The sequence below is a fragment of the Equus przewalskii genome, chromosome 16, assembly GCF_037783145.1.
Source record: "Equus przewalskii isolate Varuska chromosome 16, EquPr2, whole genome shotgun sequence".
In the NCBI taxonomy this organism is placed as follows: Eukaryota; Metazoa; Chordata; class Mammalia; order Perissodactyla; family Equidae; genus Equus; species Equus przewalskii.
This window is the reverse complement of record NC_091846.1, coordinates 48454257-48477842: the sequence shown is the minus strand read 5'-3', so window position 1 is coordinate 48477842 and position 23586 is coordinate 48454257. Positions and strand designations below refer to the sequence as shown.

General features: G+C 36.6%; 1 protein-coding gene across 18 annotated transcripts in view; it reads left to right on the top strand.

Moving 5' to 3' along the window:
- TBC1D4 (TBC1 domain family member 4) overlaps window positions 1-23586 on the top strand; it is a 175987-nt gene that overhangs the window by 140799 nt on the left and 11602 nt on the right. For 9 of the 18 annotated variants that reach the window (XM_070578461.1, XM_070578459.1, XM_070578473.1 and 6 more), the window contains 5 exons: window positions 10205-10365; window positions 12205-12414; window positions 15701-15859; window positions 18853-19011; window positions 21674-21918. In XM_070578461.1, coding sequence (XP_070434562.1) covers window positions 10205-10365; window positions 12205-12414; window positions 15701-15859; window positions 18853-19011; window positions 21674-21918 — 934 coding nt within the window. Of the gene's footprint in view, window positions 1-1792; window positions 1898-3834; window positions 3859-10204; window positions 10366-12204; window positions 12415-15700; window positions 15860-18852; window positions 19012-21673; window positions 21919-23586 lie in introns of all 18 variants that reach the window. The other 9 variants (XM_070578456.1, XM_070578469.1, XM_070578462.1 and 6 more) reach the window with 3 other exon arrangements.

Below are 23586 nucleotides of genomic sequence, written 5' to 3'. Positions count from 1 at the left end.
ACCAGACCTGGTGCTAACACTTACTAAGCAGACCTCCCCTGATCATGCCTTTTCTTCTTAGCCTCTCTGGACATATCTTATGGAACCCAAAAGCCACTGATTTAAACAACTGTACTATAGTGATGGATACAATATATCTTTATTTTTAAGTATATAGGATATTTCTTAGGCATTTTTTTTCAATGACATAGACTTACTTTTCTGAATCTCAGTATGAGTCACATAATGGGTACAGGATCATGTTGATAGCAGCTCTTTCAGATAGGTGAGGGACCTCTTGAATCTTGCAGACATTCGATTTTGTTTTGTTTTTTGTCCCAAGTATTGGAAATAGCCTGTTAAATCTTGTTCTTTGCTCTTATAGCTACACAAAATTAAATGTAGTGATTTTTGGAGAATTGCCTTTTTTTAAAATTTGAAATTATGAAATCTTACTGATCATTCAAATTCTTAGTGAGGTGTTCCAGCCTTTGGAAAGAGCTGGGTTAAAGTGAGAATTCTTCTAAAGAGATTATTGTTGGCTTAGAAGTTTATGAGATTCATTCCTGTTTTTATGTGTCGCTTGACTCATTTTTGTTGCTGTATAGTATTCCATTTAATACACCACAATTTATCCACTATCTTACTGGTGGACATGTGGGTTGTTTCTAGTTGTTTGTTAATTGGCAATTCTTGAAATCAAGGAGAGGAATACATGCTATCGACCAGCCTATGTGCCACTAAAATCTTCTTGGGTATTCCTTTGGCCTCTCTTCTTTTAAACTTAGGAAATCCTGAAAGTTAGCATATAATTAGGTAAGCTTCAGTAACTAGTTAAATTAAATTAATCCTTGAATTGATAGAATTAATCCTGGATTAGATATCTCTGAGTATCTCTTGTCCATTTGTGTCAATTTTTTTTCAGTCCAAGAAAGATAATTAATATTGGATTAATAAAATCTTGAATCCGATCTTTCCTCTGAATTAGTACAAAGTCATGTTCAAACATTGAATTTCTAGTGAAGAAAGTTGATGAAGAATTGATTTTAGAGGTTTTTCAGGGACCACCTTTTCGGGGAAGATTTAAGGGAAGTTAGCTACAAAAATAGTATAGTATATATGGAATACGCAGTGAATTTCGAGAACCAAGAATGTCCACAAAAAATGTCAGTTTGCCTCATCTCTCTAGTACTACCTATTAATAAGAATACAATACTTTTAATGAAACCCATTTGCAGTTTCTTAATTGTTACATTAGTTAAAGTGAGCATCTGGAGAACCTAGTTTCCTTCCAGAAACAGAACCATGCCTGAAAGTGACAATTAGGAATAGCCACTAAGAAGGTCAAAGGTTAACTGTGAATAGGATGTAGAGTACAAAAGCAGTAACTTTTTACAAAAAGTTATTTGCATTGTTTAATATAAAGTTATATGTTCACCTTCAGTAGTTTTTCTTAGGTGTATGTGTTATTCTTGCTCATAGCGTCCCGTAGCGTCTACACCTCCTTCCAAAAGAAGGATATTGAAGTCAGGAGGCAAAGTGTATGTTAGATTTGCATTGAAAAATTTCTTTTTTTTTGTAGTCATCTTATTTGAAGTGCTATATTCAATCATGTGGGAACTTTTAAATTTGTAGGATCATTAAAAAATCATCCGATTTTCTGTACTTTGTAATGTTTTCGTGGCTCTGAGAAATTCTAAAAGAGAGCACTTTTTTGTACATTTTTCCATATTTTTTATACACTTTTCTGTAATTTGACAGCGTAGAATCAATAGGCAAAAAAAAAACCAGTTAAAAATTTCTTTTCGTTAAGAAGGTACCCCGACCATAAGCATACAGCTCAATGGATTATCACAGAGTGGACACTCCAGGTCACCACCGCCCAGTCAATAAATGGAGCGCCGCCAGCCCCCTGCAGGTCCTCTCATTTTCCCACCCATCGCCACTCTTTATCCTAACCTCAAATACCATAGCTTAGTTTTGGCTGGTTTTGAACTTTATATAAATGGGATGACACAGCATAAATTCTTTAATAGCTTTCTTCTTTCACTGAACTTTAGTTTGTGAGATTCATTGCTGTTTTTATGTACACTTGAATTCATTAATATTTATTGCTGTGTAGTATTGCATTTAACATATCACAATGTCTCTGTTCTTTTTCCCATGGACATGTGAGTTGTTTCTAGTTTTTTGACTGTTAAAAGAATACTGTCCTGTCGGCTGTCCTGATGACGTAGCAGTTAAGTTCGCATGCTCCGCTTTGGTGGCTCAGGCTTTGCCTGTTCGGATCTCGGACGTGAACCTACACACTGTTTGTCAGGCCATGCTGTGGCAGGTGTCCCACCTATAAAATAGAGGAAGATGGACATGGATGTTAGCTCAGGGCCAATCTTCCTTAGTGAAAATAGGAGGATTGGTGTTGGATGTTAGCTCAGGGCTAATCTTCCAAAAATAGAATACTGATCTCGATATTATTGTACATGTCTTTAGTTGTACCTACCTGTTCATTATAGTTGACTATCTACGCAGTAGTAAGATTATTGGGCAAAATTCACTTTTAATAGTTGTGTTTCAACTAATAAGTTATTTATAAATTTACTAGTTACAATCTTGGAGAGGGTGTTTTTTAAATTTGTATTTGGAAATAATTTCAGGTTTACAGAAAAGTTGCAAAAATATTATGGAGAACTCCTGCTAACCCTTTATCCAGATTCATCAATTTTTAACATTTACCACATTTGCTTTATTTTTCACATTTGCTCTCTGTTTACATATATATACATGCATACATATATGTGTATATATTCCTTTATTCTAAGCCATTTATGAATAGGTTGCATACATCCTGTCTCCTTACTCTGAATACTTTAGTGTGTATTTCCTAAGATCAAAGATATTCAAGAAGTGTAGTTTCAGTCCAGTGATTTCTGAACTCTACGTCTCTCATTATCACTGCTTTAGAGAGAACATCATATGCACACAATTACCATGATATCCGGAACTTTTCAGAATAATGGGAGAGGAGCTCAGAGTGCTATGAGTTGTAATTTTCTTTTCACTTGGGTACCTCGTGTCTTCTTAGTTGCAGAGAATGGATCTCTAAATATGCAGTTAAGTAAGGTGTAGGGTAGGTTAGCTTATAGGCTAGCAAACACTACTTTTTAAAAAGCATAGTAATTTGAACTTTTAAATTCAGATTAGGCATCCTTCTCCAGGACTATTCTGAATTATTAAAAACTTGTTATGTGATTGTTTTTAAGCAGGCTGAGAAAAAGAACCCAAGATCTTTTTACTATCATGGTTTATTGATTAGTAGGTTCCTTTGCACAACAATGAAATGACAAAGGGAAGAGAATAAGTGTATGTTTTGTTTTATGTTACTACAAATTAATTTTTAAAAATTTGGTGTTAATTCACTGTTTAGTAGCTAAACTATAATTGTGTATGATGATATATTTATATAACATCTATTTATCAAATATAATATATCCTTTCTATAAACAAGCATCTATTACTCCTTATAATTTGCTTCTCAGCTTTTAAGCCTATATTTAAAAAATTATTTATATTGAAATTCACTAGTCAAAAGTAAATGATCATCATTACGTCTAGTCACTTGTAATACTTTTCAATGAGAAAATAAGATGTTTATTGATTCTGTGGTATGGTTTTGGTTCTACCGTTCTCTTGTATTCACTGACAAAAAATAGTATGACTACTTATCATGGTTCATTATTGAAATAACCTATCTATGCTTTATTGATGACTTATGAGAATGCCTTTTTATTCTTAATCCTGGTTTTGGACATACCTCTCTCTGTGCTAATGCCATTTCTTGTTTTCCTGTTGTACTAGACAGGACACTGCTTCAGAATCAAGGTGATTGAAAGTCTTAATATTTTTGTTTAAAAACTTCGTAAATTCTCCTACTGAATATCCCCATTAGTCTCAAAATCAGTTTTGGCTGTCTCCTGAATGCATGCCATCATCCAGGGCTGTGAGGGGTATATAGTGTGGAAATGTGACGCCTGGGGTAATCAGAGATCATGAATGATCATACAACATGTTGATTGCAAACAGAAATCCTGTTTCTACTCTTTTCCATGTTGATATTTCCTTAAAGCTGTGCTGTGGCCTTCAATCAAAGCCTAATTTTAATTTTGAATTAACAGAAGTGAATTTGCTAGTTGGGAGGTACAAATGTGCATATGTACATATAAGGAGTTTATTTCAAATCCAAAGAACATGCAGAAATGAGGATCCTAGAAGAAACATGCTCATAAAATCGAGTTAGGTTTTCACCTGAAGAGAATTATGACTCTGTTTTTGTTCTTCTTAATTCCTGACACGTTGGTTACTCTGAGGCCGTCCAGACTTCCCACTGGTCTGGACACAGGAAAACACCTACTTCCTTATTATGGAAGTCTGACCACATCTGTGATGACATCTTTTCCTCTTGATCTCCATGCTTCTGAACCACTTAACTGGAAATTATTGTTCTTTGCTTTGTTCTAGTTTCTCTGCTTTGCTCATATCACGAGCCCAAAGATAAACAGACATGCCCATCTTTCTATTTGGGGCCACTGACATTTAGATTTCTTTCTAGCTGGAGTAAGAACACAGCATTAAAGATTGGATTAGAATGAGATGTTCAAGGAGAAAGAAGTGCTCAGAAAATTATTTTGGCCACATTGATAAGATAAAACGTGCCTTTTTGAGACTTGTAATTGACCTATAGTTTTTTGTGGTTGGGTGTAAGACCATTTAGGTAATACTTCTGATCTACTTTTAAAAGCCCAATGGACATGATAGTTTTATTTAGTGTCCTTTTAGATTCTACAACAGCATAGAATTAGGTCTGTTTATTACCTTAGAGATCATCTGGCCTATAATTTCCTTCTTTTATATATGGTTAGATTGAGCCACACAGAGGTTTAATATCTTGCTTCATATTATTTTCTTAATCTTAGGTTATAAGGATGTGAATAAGCAAATGAGCTACTCAGGAATATTTTAAATGCCATGGTAAAGAATTTACTTAATTTTTAAAAAATTGCATTCAGTGTAGAGTTTAGAAAATAAAATTCTTTGTTCTCATTTTTTTTTACACATTGTTCCACTGATTAATCTCTTCTGACTCATAGCTCAGATGCTATATTTTGATTTCCCTCAGAATAGTTCGATCTCAGTGTTATTTAATTAGTAAAGATTTTCCATAGGATGAGAGATGGGTATCCAGTTGAAAGCCAGGACTTAGATATACTATTAGTGCACCTGATGCAATTATGAGTTAAATTATACTACGGATCTTGTGGAAAAAAACTGAAGTTTTGTCACTCTCTTGTTCCATGCAGCCTTTCTTGAGGCATCTACAAAGAGACAGCTTTTTCAGATTTCTGTTAAACAGTTGCTATCACATTAGTCAAGTATTGTTTCTATCTTGAGTTTAATACATTGCGATTTAAATGTGGATTTAATCAGTGTGTATTCATTTATTTGGACTTTATGATGCTAGTAGTTTTAGATGGGCGCTAGGGGGTTGGGGGTGGAGGGCAGGTTGCTGCTCCACAGAACAACACGTCTTGTAAAACTGGTCCTGGCCTAAGTTTACCTTTGTGAAAAGTATACCTATGTTGCCCTGGTGGGAAATAAAATGTGACCACATCCTTCTTAAAGTTGAGTCCCTGTGAGTGGTCACTGAAACACCTTCATTATGTAATATCCAGTGAATGGATTGTTATTAAAGCAGGCAAGTGAGCATTAAAAATTCCGTGTTAACATAGGAAGTATGATGTTAATTTAATAGTTGATGTGGTGAAGGCTGTAACTGTTTGGTCAAAGATATGTTAAAAAGTGATCTTGAAGTTCTGTGGGGGAGTTCGTATCGTGTCCATAGCTTTTGATTGATACTGTGTCCAGAAGGTCTTGGAAATGCCTCCCAGCCTACACAGTGGTACACAAAATAGAGGATATTTCCTCCATTTATGAAGCCCTCATTTGTGTTCACAGATTACCTTTCTTGATTAATTGGTGACTGGTAATAGGCAGTAAATATAAACTATACCAAAACAAAAATAGGTGGGAGTTCTCCACGTTATATTTCCTTCCAAATTATTCAGTTTTAATTTAATAAATTTTCAGTAGAGGTAATTCTGGCACAGGATACTTTTCCTAAAAATGTCTCTTGGGAAGCAGTTTTATAATGCACATGTTGATATTCCAGAATACAAAAGAAGGAGAAACAGATAATGAAAAAATAATGGAATGTTTCTAATTTGTTTCCTGATTTTAAAATGTAAAGATAATTAATATACCAATATATGTATATTCCACCATATAATGTATTTTTGATTTGATCCCCTATTTAAAAGTTAAAAAGTGTTTACATTTTGGAGTACAATGATTTAAAAAGCAAAGAAAAGGAAGTGAGATATTTACATAAATGAAGATCTAATAGTACTTTGAAGTTATTTCTCTGCTGAAATAAATGACATTATCCCATTAAAAATGGAAAGAGAAGTGCTGACCAAAAGACTGAATGCACGTTAGAGGCTGATTTTTTCACTGGAAATACAGGAGATCCTGGGAGTCCTGCCGGCTTTGTTTTTGAGGTTCAGTAGAGCTTTGAACTGAAGCCAAGAGTGTTTACGTGGACATGATAAACTGCAGTGCCTGCGTGTCTCCATTCTGCGCTGCCAGGGTTTGAGTCCTGGTCCCTCTGCTTATTATCCATGGGACCATGGGCAAGTTGCTTGATTTCTTTCTACCTCAGTTTTCCCACTAAAAATGGGAACAGTAATAACACCTACCCCATAAGGTTGCTGTGAGGATGAAGTGGGTTCACACTTGTAAAATATTTAGAACAGTGCCTGGCACATAGCCTGTGCTTTTTGTTTTAGCTTTGTTATTACCGTAGTAAATACCACATGTTGTTTTTACCTTCGCTCAAACAGCGGACATTATGCTTGCCTACCTGCTAAGTTTGGTTAAAGGAAAAGTTAAAGTGAAAACTAAGGTTGTAGTAAGAAAAGCAAAAAAAAAAAAAAAAAAATTCCCAAAACCACTATTCCCCCTCATCCCAGTGCAGTTTCCAAGGTGGGATACAAGAATTTTGATGCGCGAAAGTGTTTCATATGGTTTTGATTCTTGAAATTACCACCTCCGCGGCATGTCAGATTGCTGAGTAAATGTAAATAAAAAATTAAACTTCCCCAGGGGCCAGCCCAGTGGCTCAGTGGTTAAGTGCGCACGTTCCCATTGGGCGGCCTGGGGTTTACCGGTTTGTATCCTGGGTGTGGACGTGGCACCACTTGGCAAGCCATGCTGTGGTAGGCGTCCCACATGTAAAGTAGAGGAAGATGGGCACAGATGTTAGCTCAGGGCCAGTCTTCCTCAGCAAAAAGAGGAGGACTGACAGCAGCTGTTAGCTCAGGGCTAATCTTCCTCAAAAAAAACTGCTCCAAGTTGCATATATGCACTGACCTTTGAAACCTTCTCTGCACCCTGACTTCTGAATGCGTATCTTCTCTGATTAAGTGAAGCAGAGCAGCTTTTGCCTTATCTCAGACACCAAACTGCTCTCCAGGCTGTCGTTTTCTAGTGTAAGATGAAGGGCCAATGCTTTGTTGTTTTAAGTTCTTCCTTTCAGTATATTATCATCTTATATTTTGACTGCTAATTTTTGGCTTATTACTGGCCATGAAATTCCAGACATAGGAGGAAAATGTGTCATTTGGCCATTTATTTAAATTATAGGATTAAAAATTTTAGATGTTATGAAGTTTTCAAATGTGTAGTAGTGGGCTAACATAAGGGTACTTTGTGCACCGTTTTACACCATATTCCCTCCCAAAAGCTTATATTTTACAAGCAATAATGAAACGGGTATGGGTACTTCTCAGTTTTATTTTTAGTATTATGTAAACACTTGGTATATCATTAACAGTGAACTGGAAGGTGAGTGGTAAGTTTTATTCCAGAATTAAAATAGAAAAGTTTCAGAATCCTTTGGTTTGGTTTATTCTCGTGTTGTTTGTTAAAGCTACTAATAAAAGTCTAGAGAAGCTAATATTTCTTGAACACTTACCCCGTGAGGCACTGAAATAGGTACTTTTACATGAGCGTTTCATTCAGCTTTCTAGGCTTAAGTTATAAATTAGATGCCCTTATGTAGAAAAGGAACAACACTTATTTGGGAAAAAGATGCCTTATGTTTGTTAACAGTATTGTCATTGTCGATACCTGCCAGTGCCGTCAACACCTCCATCTGTGCTTGTGGGAAACAGAGCTATTAGAACTTTTTGCCAGAAAAACTTAAAAGTCGTGACGGCCAACAAAGGGTTTTAAGAAGGTAGATCTTTTGTTTATTCCTAACGTAGTAGCCTAGCCAGTGTTATTTGTTGTCCATTTTACTTAGCCTTCTGAGTTAATATTTCCTATGGCTTTATAATATTAATTTATTCAATGGATGTTTGTTGAGTGCTTACTATTATTTCCCAGTTACTATACAAGGAGCTGCTAATACAGTCTTGAACTGGGCGGTTAGCAAATAACTGCCAGTGAGATGTGTTACAAAAATGAAGATACAGGTACTTCAAGAGTGTTTATTAGGATGTGACTGTTATTTATAGAACATTTGAATCATGGTTTCTAAAGCAGAAATACCTGAGTTAGTGCTTTCCAAAACAGAAGTAAAGGTGAACATGTTTATTCAGTATTGCAGAGATTTTGAACCGTGGACACATATTAGGTTTATAATTTTCTCCAGGATGCATAACAAAGGGGGTTTGACTATGTTGAGATGTGTGTATCAGCTACTTTCTGAAGTATTGTGATACATCATGACACCTGCTGTCTGTGCAGCAGCTCAAACGTATGTCTTTTTCTTAACCTTAATTTAGCTGATCTAGAAGTACTATTTCCAGAAAGATAGATCAAGATTAGAAATAACTGAATTACCTCATAACTGTGAGTATGGATGCATAAAGTAAAGACAAATATGAGAGGCAAGTGCTGAGTTGCTCTTCTGACTGTTGATTGCTTCAGCACCACCGAGTTCCTCTGAGTATCTGAGTGGGGTTGTGGCTTTTCAGGCTGAGTTTCATTTCTGCCCTAAGTACTGACACTTTTTGACGCCATCAGAAATCCTGTACCTTCCCTTGGTGGCATCACCACCTGTAATATTGGTATCTTCATCACTCTCCCAGGAAAGCTGAGAGACTTTAAAACTTGAAAAAGTAAAACATTCCCACCGCTAACGGCAACAGTTATTGCATGGTGTTCCAGCTGCTAACATGATTGGTCTCAAAAGTAAGTTTGAGTCATAATGACCTTTTATTGCAGACAGGCCTAGCGTAACTTAGAGCGCTCTTTCCTAGGAAATGAACTTCTTAGAGCAGCCCAGCATTTATGCATGCTTGTTTCACAAAGCACTAATATAGAAAAATGTGACACCCCACCCTCCACTTCTCAAAAGTTGGGGAAGGGAATTCTGGGGTCAAATAATTTAAATAAGTTAGGGAGTTTCTGTGCTATTTCCCCCTTGGAGAGTCACAATGCATGCCAGTGTATTACAGTCTCTAAGAAGTCCTGCTATAAAGAAATAGGTTTAATATTTTTTAATTTAACTTATCCAATCTTATTTGGCTGCAGTTTTTTTCCTTAATATGTCACCTAAAAATAATCCTAACGTTGACCATTCTGCCTTTATTCAGGTAACTTTCTGTCTTGATCCAGCTATGGGTAGTTGAAAATTCAGAGACAGATCTTAATTGCCTTAAGTTATAGGCAATTAGAAGCTATCTTTATAAGCCTATCCTATAAGAGCGATAAGAAAAGCCATTTAGGAGCCTGATGTAATACTTACGTTGTTTAGAATATACTATTAATTTTAGTCTTTTAGCAAAGCATGAATTCATTACTTAAGCATCCTTTGCTCCTCTGTATACGTACTTCTGTTCCTCTGATTAGAACTTGGAATGGTTGGCTACTATGGGATGAGTAGAAACAGGCGAGCTTCTCATAACTGGGCTGTGGCTGGGCTGCGTTTTTCCCAGGATGTGGTGGCCTGGGTGACCAGTGTGCCTAGTGACGCATCGCTCCATGTTGCCTGTGGCTTGCGCTTGCCCATGGTGGAACTTACGAATGGCTTGTGCTACCGTATCATTGTGAAAAACCATGTTGTGCAGTTCTCCTTACAAGTTATATATTTATTTGCTTTCTACAGTGATGGAGAGGGGAGGAAAAGGACCTCGTCTACGTGCAGCAATGAGTCCCTAAACGTTGGAGGAACCCCCGTCACTCCTCGCCGAATCTCCTGGCGGCAGCGCATTTTCCTCAGGGTTGCCTCTCCCATGAACAAATCTCCCTCGGCAATGCAGCAGCAGGGTCTGTGCGGCACCCACTAAAGAGTTACTCCTTACTAGGCTCATAAATTAGGGAATGCAAGGCAATGCTTTGTGTACAAAGACATTGAAGTGATTCCAGTGGAGAAACAACTTATCTTTCTGTGTCTAATATAGCGGCTAGACATTCAGTAAATGCTTGTTGAATGAATGAATGAATGAATGAATGAGTGAGTTTCCAAAACCGGGAACTATGATAGTGCTAGAAAAGTCAAAGATCTTATTATTATTAGAAAAGCAACATACTCCTTAATGAGAGTCACACATAACCAAAGTGACATAGAAATGTAGAGCAATAAAGAAATGAATACAGATACACTAGGCAAATATCAACCAAAAGAGAGCTTGGGCAGCTCTGTTTCCATATGAGACCTCTTAGAAATTAAAGCAAAAATATCCAAAGGGGCAAAGTAAACGTAACAAAAAGATATAACAGTGATGAGAACACATAATTATATAGCCTTGAGAGCTAGAAAATAACACTTAACAGAATTTTGGGGAGAAAGAAAGAAATCAATAGCTCTCGTGGGAGATTTTAACATATTCCTCTCTGAGAATTGAATATAGAGAAATTAAATATAGATAATGTTTAAGAAACACAATTAAACAAACTTGATCTAATATTTATACAGACACTTGCCCCCTATAGAGAAAATTCATTCATTTTCAGCACACATGGAACAGTCATAAAAATTAATTATGTGCTTAGCTACAAAGATTTTTCAATAAATTCCAGACAATCATGATTATTCATGCTCTATTCTCTGATGACAGTGAAAAGAAAGGAAGAAAGGAAGTATTCAACTTATGTATACTAAGTATTCAACTCAAGAAGGTGGAAAAAGAACCAGAGAGTAAAATATTTTAAAAATTATTTATTTATTAAGGGTAAGGGCAGAGGTCCATTAATAAAGAAAAAAACCTAAGAAAACAACAGATGTTACTAGAGATAAAATTAGCTTTGCTTAGGGTGGTCAGAGAAAATTTACAGAGAAGTTAGATATTTATTTAAACTCACTGCTGGGAGAAGCATGTTTCAGAAAGAGGGTCTAGCAAAGCTCTAGAGTCATTGGAGAGAACTTTTCGGGTCAGAGAATCATGAGAAATTCAGCATGATGGGAGCAGAGGATGGGAGATGGACACAAAGGAAGGTTACTTGAGGCCAGAGTCTGAAGAGAGCTCTATGCTATTCCCAGTAGGTTGCTGTTTGTTCTTTGGGATATAAGCAACCATTGAGATGTTTTAAAGACATGAGCGTGTGTTAATGGGAAAACAATTGGCAACAGCACAAAAGATGGCCTGGAACAGAGGGAGAGAATGAGCTCCAGGAATTGGGTAAGAGTGTTGCAGGAGGAGTGAGGAGAGGTGCTAAGCCAAGACTTGCGCAGAGCTGCTCAGCTGCTTTCCTTTTGTTGGATTCTGATGGTGGACCTAGACCTTAGAGGATCACTAGTACCTACTCACATAATCTTCTTCTTTTGCACAATTAGGGAATACACATAGATAAATTGCAGAAGTGTTGAACTCTGGGGAAAAGCCTGTTTGTTTTGGAGCACCTATCTTATAGGTCATTTTGTACAGAAAGAAGAAGTGGTGAAATTACATATGATTTCATTTCACTACAAGAGGGAATCTGGAAGGGGAATTCAGTCTAGTGAATTTGCTTAAGTCACTAGTTCCAGAAACTAACAGTTACTGGGAGAGTGGCGTTGTGAAAAGCTTTAAAGGTGGAATATAGGATGAGAGGGCGTCAGTTCTAGAGGAGACTTCTGTAGTCTGGGTTACTGCTTAGGAATGCCTCTCACTGTTTTCCTCTCTGCAGATGGACTGGACAGGAATGAGCTGCTGCCACTGTCCCCTCTTGCTCCAACCATGGAGGAGGAACCGCTGGTTATATTCATGTCTGACGAAGATGACCCCGAAAAGGTTGAAGAAAGAAACAAGTCAGAAGAACTGAGGAGTTTGTGGAGAAAAGCAATACACCAACAAATCTTGTTGCTTCGGATGGAAAAAGAAAACCAGAAACTTGAAGGTTAGCTGTTCACACGGGGCTACGTGATCTGATACTATAATTTAAGGATGTGGGCTAAAACTATCCCCCCCAACGTCATTCTCAGACTGTCTACTTTTTACTTTTACTCGAATATCTACTGATAATGGTTGTTTATTTCTATTTTGTGAGGTGTTTATGACATGAGAAAGGTCAGCTTAAGATATTTACGTTTTTGTCTAAAAGATTTAAAACATCAGATTCCCTTAAAATCTATTTGGGTAATAGAGAATGTAGATAATATGGAGTCAACATATTTGATACAACTGTAAGTTTAATATCATTATGCGATCCTTTAAAAAAATGCTAAACATGAAAAAGCAAATTCTCTTCTTTTTGAATATGATGTTCAATTAGTTCAGGCTAATTGTATTCATAATAGGAGAAATACGTCTATTTCAAATAAATTTTTGTGTTGTATTCGACTATCTAATTACCTGTTATCAGATCAAAGTGTTTATTTTTTGTTATTGCTTTATAAATTTTCTCTTTAAAAAGTCATATTCAAATCATAAAATTTATAATTGGATAGTTTATAGTAGTTGTGCTATTTGTGGTACTTTCTTGCTAAGTTTATGAATACCAAATGCTTTATTTGAAATAATGATGTTATTTACCCCAGTATGGATAGAATCACACACAGGGAGATGCACAGACAGTCCCAAAGTCCAAAAAATGTATTTGTGCAATTATCTTGGGACAATCCCTTAACATAAAAGGGCTTGTGTTTGACATTTGTAAAATGAAAGACTTAGCTTAAGTGGGCCCTTTGATTTTTAAGATTATTGGAAAATGTGTAATCTAGGTTTGTCTCTGACTTGATTTTTATTGTGTTGTCTTCCAAAAAGGTTTTTTGGTACAGGTATTCACCTTTCTGTGTTCATCATCTATCTTAAGATTCCTCTTACTCTACCTATTATTCAATTCATTTTGAATTTTAACAATATTTATTTATTTTGCAAGGGCACAGTTTATTTTCTTAGCAGAATGAAAACTACATAAGATTTTAAATATCCCTAGGGAAAAAAATCTTTTTTTCTTTAAAATTAAAAATGCAATTAATTTTTAGTGATACTGCTGTTAAAAGTTCAGTGTGATTACTGGTGTGCCACTCGAGCTTCCCTAGATTTTGAAAGGAATTGAATTCATATTTTTATGCAGTTGATTACATCTCGAACTAACTCATAAAAAGAAAAAGAAGTTGATAAAAGGATGGTTATCATTCCCCTAAAATATTTAAAGCATGAAATTATATTCCGTTAGCAGTTGGGAGTATGTACAGTAGAATATTATAAGTGTTAATATGTAGTTTTAGAAACAGACTGTTTGAACTGGAAATGGCCTTAGAGATTATTTAACTCCATTCTTTATTCTGCAGCTGACTTAGTGACTGGCTTGGGGAGTCTGAGTAATTAACCTAAGGTCAAACAGTGATGTACTGACAGAATAAGTACTAACACTCAGGTTTGTTTATCGTAGTTCTTGGGTTTTTCCCAGTACACCACAGTATTTCTCTACTATGTGTGTTCATATAAGGAAATGAAATGTTTTAATACAAGTGACTCTGTGCATTCTGAGGTCAGTTATCCTGTATGAATTGACAGGGTAAGAAAGAAGGTGACATAGAATATGTGGTCAGAAAACTGTATCAATCCTATATTTATTTCTGTACTTAAGTAACAAAGACAAAAAATGACTTAGCCCATTAAAATTCTAGCCAATGGTAGGAATTCTTGATGGTTCCTTACTCTTGCCTAGTTAACTAGTTGAAGGCAGATATTAACTTACTCAGCATTTATCTTCAGGGCCTGTGACTGGCACATGGTAGGCACTTATTATTTTAAATGAGTAATGATCTAGAGAAGATTGGAGAAAAAAAAACTGAGGAAATATTATGCTTTGTCCATTGTGAAAAAATCATTAGTAAAGTTACCTATAGGATTGTATTTATTAGCTTTAAAGGACCCACTTCTTAAAAAATTGATTATCATAGAGAAATATAAAACAAATATTGAGAAGCAAAGCTAAACTGTGTTAGAAAGCCATCTAGTGGTATTTTTGTAGTGCCATTTATCTTTTGATTATGTCTGGACTTTTAAGTAGGAATTTTTACTGCCCTGCTCGTATAGCAGTCCATTATAAGATATTTAAATTCTTTTGAACCGGTCTCAAACACACTAAGTAAGAGTAATACTCCTGCTGTTGTTTTTGTGCTGTCGAGGACTTTGGATGCATGACAAAGATTTGTGTTACAGAAGGTAAGGTGGTCGAGCGCTGAGAGCTTGAATGAAAACAGGTTATTCTCAGACATTCCTGTTCAACGTGATCCTAATGAAAGAGAAAAATTAGACCTACGTATTTTTTCTTCCTTCTCCCTTTTGGAATCAATTATTCAAGATAAAGACCAAGTCAAGATAGTGTTTGCTTTTATAGACATTTCTTTTAATGAGCCCTGGGCTTATATTTTAGACCATCAAATGAGAGAGAACTCTGTACCATTTAAAAAATGCAAGTAGTGTTAACTTCAGTAAAATGAGTTTTCCTCTTTAAGACTATGAAAAATGAACACAGGAACACATAAATTAGTGTTGTTAAGGGCAGTGTTGATAACTCTGGAAATAATTATAAAAATGTACCAGGTTGTCATAGTCAAATATTTCTCAGGTCAAGGTTAGCATGAGGCATTGTTTTCTCATATCTGTGATATGTAAAATATTAACATTTTAATGGTGTTTGAAATGATGCAAGCTGTCACTTCTGAGGGTATCTATCACATTTGTCAAAAAATTGAAATTTATAGCATAGAAAACATGCTTTATTTTTTATGTTTAGCAGAGTTACCATCTGTAAGATACAGAGCAAAACCTTCTTAGGAAGTTATTTCTGATATTTTCTTACATAAAATGACTCAAAGTTTGAAAGTCTTTCATATATCCTCAATTTTTTTTAAGTTTTCTTTTTGAGAAAATGTTAGTGGTTGAAGGTCTGGCCCTGTGGCCAAGTGATTAAATTCCACACTCCACTTCAGCGGCCCAGATTTGCAGATTTGGATCCTGGTCGCAGAGCTGCTGCATGCATCAGCTGTGCTGTGGAGCCATCCCACACAGAAAACAGAGGAAGATTGGCACCGATGTTAGCTCAGGGCTAGTCTTTCTCAAGCAATAAAAGAGGAAGATTGGCAATGGATATTAGCTCAGGGCAAATCTTCCTCACCAAAAAAAAGAAAGAAAGAAAATCAGTCTTACATAAATTCTCTTGTTTTTCTTAGCAAGCAGAGATGAACTCCAGTCCCGAAAAGTTAAATTGGACTACGAAGAAGTTGGTGTATGTCAGAAGGAGGTCTTAATAACCTGGGATAAGAAGTTGTTGAACTGCAGATCTAAAATCAGATGTGATATAGAAGATATTCATACTTCTCTTAAAGAAGGTATTCTGGATTATCTCAGTAATCTTTGTTTTAGAAAAGCTTCCGAGATTCTTTGGTTTGTGCAGCTCAGACATAATTTTGCCTTTGTGCTTTGCTGATAAAAAACGTAATTTGTTTCTGCCTGCTGTTAGTGACTCAAGTGGTAAGAAAATGGTACTAATGGAGAGACTGTCCCTGAGGAGACAGCAGACACCTTTTCTGCAGCCTTTCCTTCCTCCTTCAACCAGCTGTTCTCCGGTCTGTGGTGTTGTTTACCAACAGATGAGCATGTGCATTGAGGCAGATTTTAATCATGTCCAGAAAAGTAATGCAACCTTACAAACTTGACCCATGTCCATCGTTTGGTCAGAAGTGTGTATTTACATTTATGTGTACATTTGTGTGTACATGTGTATTCATCTACGTGTACGTGTTACAGATTTATATTCTTGTCAATCGCTTTTCCTTCTATCCATTTATTCCTTTATTTAGTTTGGAAAATTGCCATTATAAAATTGGAAATTTAGCCATTATACTGCATTGCTGCTGTGCCATATAAAATGACCGATATTTAAACATCTCAAATTTAAAGTTAAAACTAGTAATGTGGAGATTTTAGATGCAATTTCTGTGACCCAGATTAAATGTATTAAAATGAGAATCTCCATGGCTTGTATAAACTGGGTGTAAAATAACATTTCAAAAATACCCAAAGAAACCTGATAATGAATCTTGTTTTAAAAGCTTGTGATAATGTGTGAAACTGTTGCATAGTGAAGTTTAAGTTGATTAATTTTGTAAGATGCTACATTTATTAGCCTAATATATTGTTCTTTTTCCTTGAAGATATAGAAATTCTAAAGATTTTCATTGAATGAATTATTTAGGAGACAAAATAGTGGTTAATAGGATGAGTGTGAGATATGGACCACACCATTCTTTGGTATGTTTTTCTTGCCCCACCGCTGCACACCTAGCACCTAAGACAGCTTTTGCCCAAGTGACTTACTGAATGAATAAATGACTGAATGAATGAGTGAATGAGACCAGTTTTCCTGAGAGTGGGTTTATTCATCTCTCAGTGATGAGGTATCCTCAGTGCCATGCTCTCTACTCTGCTACATTAGTAGATGCTCAACAAATGTTTAACTAAAGTGAAATAGCTTTTTATAAAATTATTTTTAGATGGATAATAAAACAGCCCACTCATGTTGTCAGGATTCATTTAACGGGCTGACGAATGTTACCATCTAAAAATGATTTTACATGTTATGGTTCATTCATTCATTCAAATGTTTAAGTAGCAAGGCATATTTTGGATTTCATCATACACAGGTTAAAGTATGCTTACTGTTCTCAAGGAGCTCACCATCTAAGTGGGGAAAATAGATGAACATACAGTATGAAGCTAACTGTAATCCAGTATGGTAATGTTAGAGTGTGAGTCTAATAGTATGTGAAAAGGGAAGGATTACTCATAGAGATGTTAGGGAGAGCTTCAGCAGAAGAATGGCATTCAGGTTCATCCGTAAAAGACAAATAGAAATACACTAGACAATCAAACGGGGGAGCTTACAATTCCATAAAGGCAACAGTAGGAATAAGAAACTGGAGGTGTGAAAATAACCATAAGCTTCTTATACTTAGTGTATGGCGGGGGATGGTAGGTAATGGCACTGAAAAAGGTAGTTTGGAGGTATATCGTGGAGGGCCGTATAAAACATGTCAGTGAGCCTGAGTTATACATTTTGGGCAACGATGCTTTCAGCTTATGCAAACTGTGGCATTGCATTGCAAACAGATTAGTGCCATTAAACCTTCCTTGAACCAGCTGGAGCCTGGGAATCTATTCCAGATCCAGTCTATCTGAACTGAAAATACTTCGTGAAATAAAATTGCCTGCGCTGTGCAGAATCAAATTCTGTCCCTCCCACTGCTTTACTTCATATTCTTTGGCATAAAAAAATGCAAGTTTTATCATAGTTTGAACCGCTTGTGATATACCCTTTGCTTATCAAGCATAATGGAGCTAATGTTTCATTATATAGTCACGCGTTGCTTAACAGCAGGGATATGTTCTGAGAAAGGCATCATTAGGCATTTTTTTTGTTGTGGAAACATCACGGAGTGTACTTACACAAACCTGGATGGCACAGACTAATACACACCTAGACTATATGGTACTACTATAATGGGACTCCTGTCATATATGTGGTCTGTTGTTGACTGAAACTTTGTTATGTGGGGCATGACTGTGTATGCTAGACATGTTTTTCTCAAAGGCTGAATGATGTTCTGGAGCATTCCAGTTATGCTTTCATATTGTATTTACCATTTTTATTCTTTTCATTCTTTTATGACCAAATAAGAATGCTATTTAATTCTCTTTTACAAAGTTACTTGTTGATGACAAATACCTTAGAAATTATCCTATGGAGATGAGCATTTGTTACTAGCTTCAAACCAAATAAAAGGTGAAAATAGGCAGTAATACATGTCAGGATTTCAGGATTTGGCCTCTGAAACCAGACTTCCAGAGTTCTAATGCTAAACTGCCGCTTACTAGCTGTGTGAACTTGGGCAAGTTACTTAGCCTCTTTCTGCCTCAGCTTTGCCATCTGCAAGTGGGGAATCATAGTAATTAGCTATCCCATTGGGTTGTCTTCTGAGTACATGTGAATGGTGTAGGTGCAGTTTCTGTAGTTACAATGCTCAGTAGCTAGGCCCCCTCAATGAATGTTGTATTGGGTGCTCACTCACTGTTGGCTGATGTTGTTAATATTGCCATTACTATCATTGTTACCTGAGGGTTTTCTTTTGCAAGACATCGGCAACTACAGGATTAAATTTGTCAAAATATGCTTCTATCAGTACAGCATACAGTGTGATTACAAGGTGGCATGCAAGACAGCACAGCTGCCTATTTTCCAGTCGTGTCACATAGCTAATCAACTGTGATCTAGCAACTTCATTCCAGTATTCAAGACCTTGCTTTTTTATCTCTTTGATTGTAGGTGTTCCCAAAAGTCGACGAGGGGAAATTTGGCAGTTCCTAGCTTTACAGTATCGTCTAAGACACAGATTGCCTAATAAACAACAACCTCCTGACATATCCTATAAAGAGCTTTTAAAGCAGCTCACTGCTCAGCAGCATGCTATTCTCGTGGATTTAGGTATGCCTGTCATATTGATGCTAATTTACAAAGGTAAACAATAGGTGCTTTTGTGGAGTTTTTTGGGTTTTGTCCTTCGGTTTTTGGTGGAGATAAAGAGTAAGTATTCCTGGACATATTGCTAAAAACAAGCCTTTAAATACCACTTTAAAAAGCAATATACTAAGTGGTTATGTTATAGAAATTGTGAATGCATCCCTATAGGATGAAAGACAAATTAGCTGTCCTAATGGTAAATGAATGGGCACTTGTGACCTGGGAGAGAATTTCCAGGGACAGCATTATAAAGCTATGTGTTTTTTTTTTTAAAGATTGGCACCTGAGCTAACAACAGTTGCCAATCTTTTTTTTTTTCCCTGCTTTTTCTCCCAAAATCTCCCCAGCACATAGTTGTATACTTTAGTTGTGGGTCCTTCTAGTTGTGATATGTAGGACGCCGCCTCAATGTGGTCTGATGAGTGGCACCATGTCCACGCCCAGGATCCCAACCGGCAAAACCCTGGGCCACCGAAGCAGAGCACAAGAACTTAACCACTCGGCCATGGGGCCGGCCCCTAAAGCTATGTTTTTAAATGCTGAATTTCAAATAACTTATGGAAAGTAAAAATGGTATGATTGAAAAAAATATATTATCTCTGATTTTTCTCTACATTAACATATTATAATATGTATTTTATTATTTTAAAATATCTAAATTGTTGGATTAAATATTGTACATTGACATTTGACTATTTTGTCTGTACCTCTAAAAGCTGATGTATTTAAAATGGCCAGAAATGTTACTTGAGCCCATTTGGGAAAACAAAGGGAGTACCTTATATTTGAGGTCACCTTATATTACAACATATAAAAAAAAATCACTGGCCAAAACTTAGTTTTGAACTCTGTTTCTTTTAGATGACAAAAAACTGTTTTGGGGAAAGGGCCCAATTCTGTTAATATTTTTCGATACCAATAGAATTGAAAATGGAAATTTTACAGAGAAACTGAAAACTTTCGTTGTCATCCTGCTTCTACCACTGAACTGTGGTTTTAGGCAAATTACTTTGCTTCTCAGTCGCAATCCTTTCTCTTAAATGAGGCCATTGAACGAGGCAGTCCCTATGGACCCCTGCAGATCTGTGGTTCTGTGACCAGAAATTGTTGATGAGATTAGAAATTGGGATGGTGCATTTAGGGCTAGTCAAGATGTCCTAATAAAGAGAAGATGATGATGGGATCAGATTACAGGGAAAGGCTGGTCAGAAAAGAAATGGAGCTAGAATTAATGTCTTGGATAGACAGTATAAATTATAGCATAGTATATAGCAAAAATTTTAAGTGAGAAAGTAGAAGGATTTTAAAAATTGTTTATTTGATTCTACACGTAGCCATCTGTGTTTCCTCAACCTGTTCTTGTTATTTTCTCATATCTTCCCCTTTCTTGCTCTGCAGAATGAATCTTATCAGTTCCTGGGGAAAAAAATCACTTTTAAGCATATGTGGTGGAAAACATTTAAAAGACTGGCCTTTTTACAAGTTCTAACCGACATGAGTAATCATTTCACGAGAAAGCTAACATCCCCCTTCATTTTTGTGGCAAAAGGAAAGTCCCGTAGCAGGATGCACAGCTTTGGTGGTGAAGATGGGTTTGTTTCAGTGTTTAGTGCCAGGGTTTCAGTGATCCAGGACTGACTTTATTTGCTTGCTGAAATGTCTCTGTGGTAATTTTATACCCAGAGGTGAATTTCAGAGGGTAATTTATTTAAAATCGACTTGACCTTTTACTGTCCTTGTCCTTTTTGGATATATTGAAAAAAGAAAAGAGGTTTACATGGCTCATGGAGGTGGTTTAAGAAACAGAGAGGAGGGGGCTGGCCTAGTGGCGCAGTGGTTAAGTTCGCACGTTCGGCTTTGGTGGTTCCGATCCCGGGTGTGGACATGGCACTGCTTGGCAAGCCATGCTGTGGCAGGCGTCCCACATATAAGAGGAAGATGGGCACCGATGTTAGCTCAGGGCCAGTCTTCCTCAGCAAAAAGCAGAGGATTGGCAGCAGTTAGCTCAGGGCTAATCTTCCTCAAAAAAAAAAAAAAAAAAAATTAAATAAAAAAAATTGAAAACCTAAAAAAAAAGAAACAAAGAGGAAAGGACATTTGAAAGAAGTATTTCCTAAATGTTAGACCGAATGTAAAACAAAAAACCCCCAAAAGTCCCTCCAGTGTCGTATTACAAGCAAAGCAGGAATAAGTCTGCTTACAGACTACTAAGATTTCCTTTTGAATAATATACCTCTTGTAGAATTCTGATTTCAGTGGTCTTTATGAGAACTTAGAATTTGCCTTGATTTGTAGTCGGAATAAATTTTATGTTCTCTTCTCTTGGGCTCTCCCCGGCCATGTCCTTGATTCGTTTGTGGAATTTTGTTTTGTTTCTAGAAAGGAGTGCTGGTTAGCATCACATGTTTGCTCCACTATCATATATATGGAGCTGGGGTGGGGGTCTGGCACGTAGGACTTGGGACTTGCTAAAGAGAGGGAGACTCTGTGATGGGTACTTCAAGCAAGTCTCGCTGGTTCGGAAAAGGGTGCTTGTTTATTCCTGGAAATCACTGAAATGCTGTTTCATGCTGGTCTCCAACACATCAGGACATCTCAAAACTATTTCTTTTCTTTTCCCCTGCAGGAAGGACCTTCCCTACTCACCCCTACTTTTCGGCGCAGCTTGGGGCGGGGCAGCTGTCGCTCTTTAACCTCTTGAAAGCCTACTCGTTGCTGGACACAGAAGTGGGTTACTGTCAGGGGATCAGCTTTGTGGCCGGAGTCCTCCTTCTGCACATGAGCGAAGAGCAAGCCTTTGAAATGCTGAAATTCCTCATGTACGACCTGGGCTTCCGCAAGCAGTACAGACCCGACATGATGTCGCTACAGGTGAGGCCCTAGAGCTTCCCGAGGAGCTCCTAAAGCTCTTACCAGAAATCTTAGCGGTGGCCGTCTTCTGAATTACAGCCGAGATAAAGGAATCAGGACCCATCGTCTTGGAACTTGGATAAACGTAGAGGCATGTTTTAGTGTGGGATTTGTGATTTTGTTAAACCTCTAAGAGTGTGACATCCACACGGAGAATAACTTTTCCGTAGTTCGTGAAGTGAGTAAATAAGCAATTCTGGACCGGTGGTGGGTACTCAAGGCTCTGTCCCCTAAGTCTACGAGTTATATGGAGAAAGTATCAAGTCATCTTTATTCCCTTTTCCTCAACTTATCAATTGAAAAGACTCATAGCTCTTTTATTTGAAATCTGAAGATATACTGACTTTATTCTTTTACTTCGAGTGCATAAAGACTTGATAGAGACATGCTTCTTCTTGAGCTTACCATGTCTCCCCTCCTTTATCTTACTGTCAGACAGGCCCTGTTAGAGGAAAAAGTGTTTCAAGTCAGTAGTTCTTTTCAGTCTGATTTTCTTAGCATGCTCTGAAGCAGCACAGGTAAGATTTTTTAGTTAAGTAGGGTTTTCACTGCCACTGCTGTCTTCGCCCGATTTCAAACCTCCTGTTTACACGGTTCTCCTCTCTACTTTAAACCTCACTTTCCTCAGTGTATAGGTTTCTAATTAGGAATTTACATTTTATCTGTAGATATAATATCTCAAACAACCACTACCTTGGAATTTAAAGCTTTTAGTGGTAAAAATATAAGGGAAGACTTTAAAGAGAGGAATGTCGGGGCTCTCCTCCTTTGAAATGAGGTAGGCATGATGCCCAGTTAGTCATAATATTATGCTTTAGATAAGAAATAAAATATTTAAAAAATGTTTTAAAAATCTACTCTTTTCTCTGGTTCCCAATGATCAGTTTTGACACTTCACATTTTAGTTGCCAATACGGAGGCAAAAAAGGACTGTGTTTTCACTTGATAAATATTGTAGTAAACGGTATTTTCTTGAGCGGATGAGTGGAGCAGGAGTGCTCCAGTTTTCTTTACTCTTCAACATGAAATTTTTGCTGGGGAGATAGGGTTTTGCTCTCAATGTTGGGTTTTCAGGTGTGAGTTCACGTGAAGTGTGTTCACCAGGATACATAAATCAAAAATAGTGATTCGGTTCCTAGTCGATGACTATTCGTAGGTCTATAAACATTTCACAAGTCAAATAATGACTATGGAAGCTTTTATTTTTTACTTTATTTCTAAACAGTTTACCAGTATCTTATATCAGATGGGAAGCATTGGTACCCTTGTAAGGAATTAAATAGCTCTGATTTCTAGAAATAACGGTTTAGTAGCTATCGTTAGAATTTCAAAAAGCAGAAAGTACCTAGGAGTACTCTTTGATTTTGGTCCATAAATAGAGAGAGAGATATAGCTATCACATTAGAAATGCAATGGTTTTTCAATTTAAAACTTCCTCATCAATTTGACATTATAAAAATTCATATAAATTGGATTTATATATTAATTTAATATGGCCCAATATTTTATGTCTGTAATTATGAAAATGAAGATGTTTAAAAATCTCGGGTGGCAGCATTATTATAGGCCACAAGGTTGGATACCTGATTCTAGGAGAATAGATCTCTTTGCTCTATAAAGTGACATACA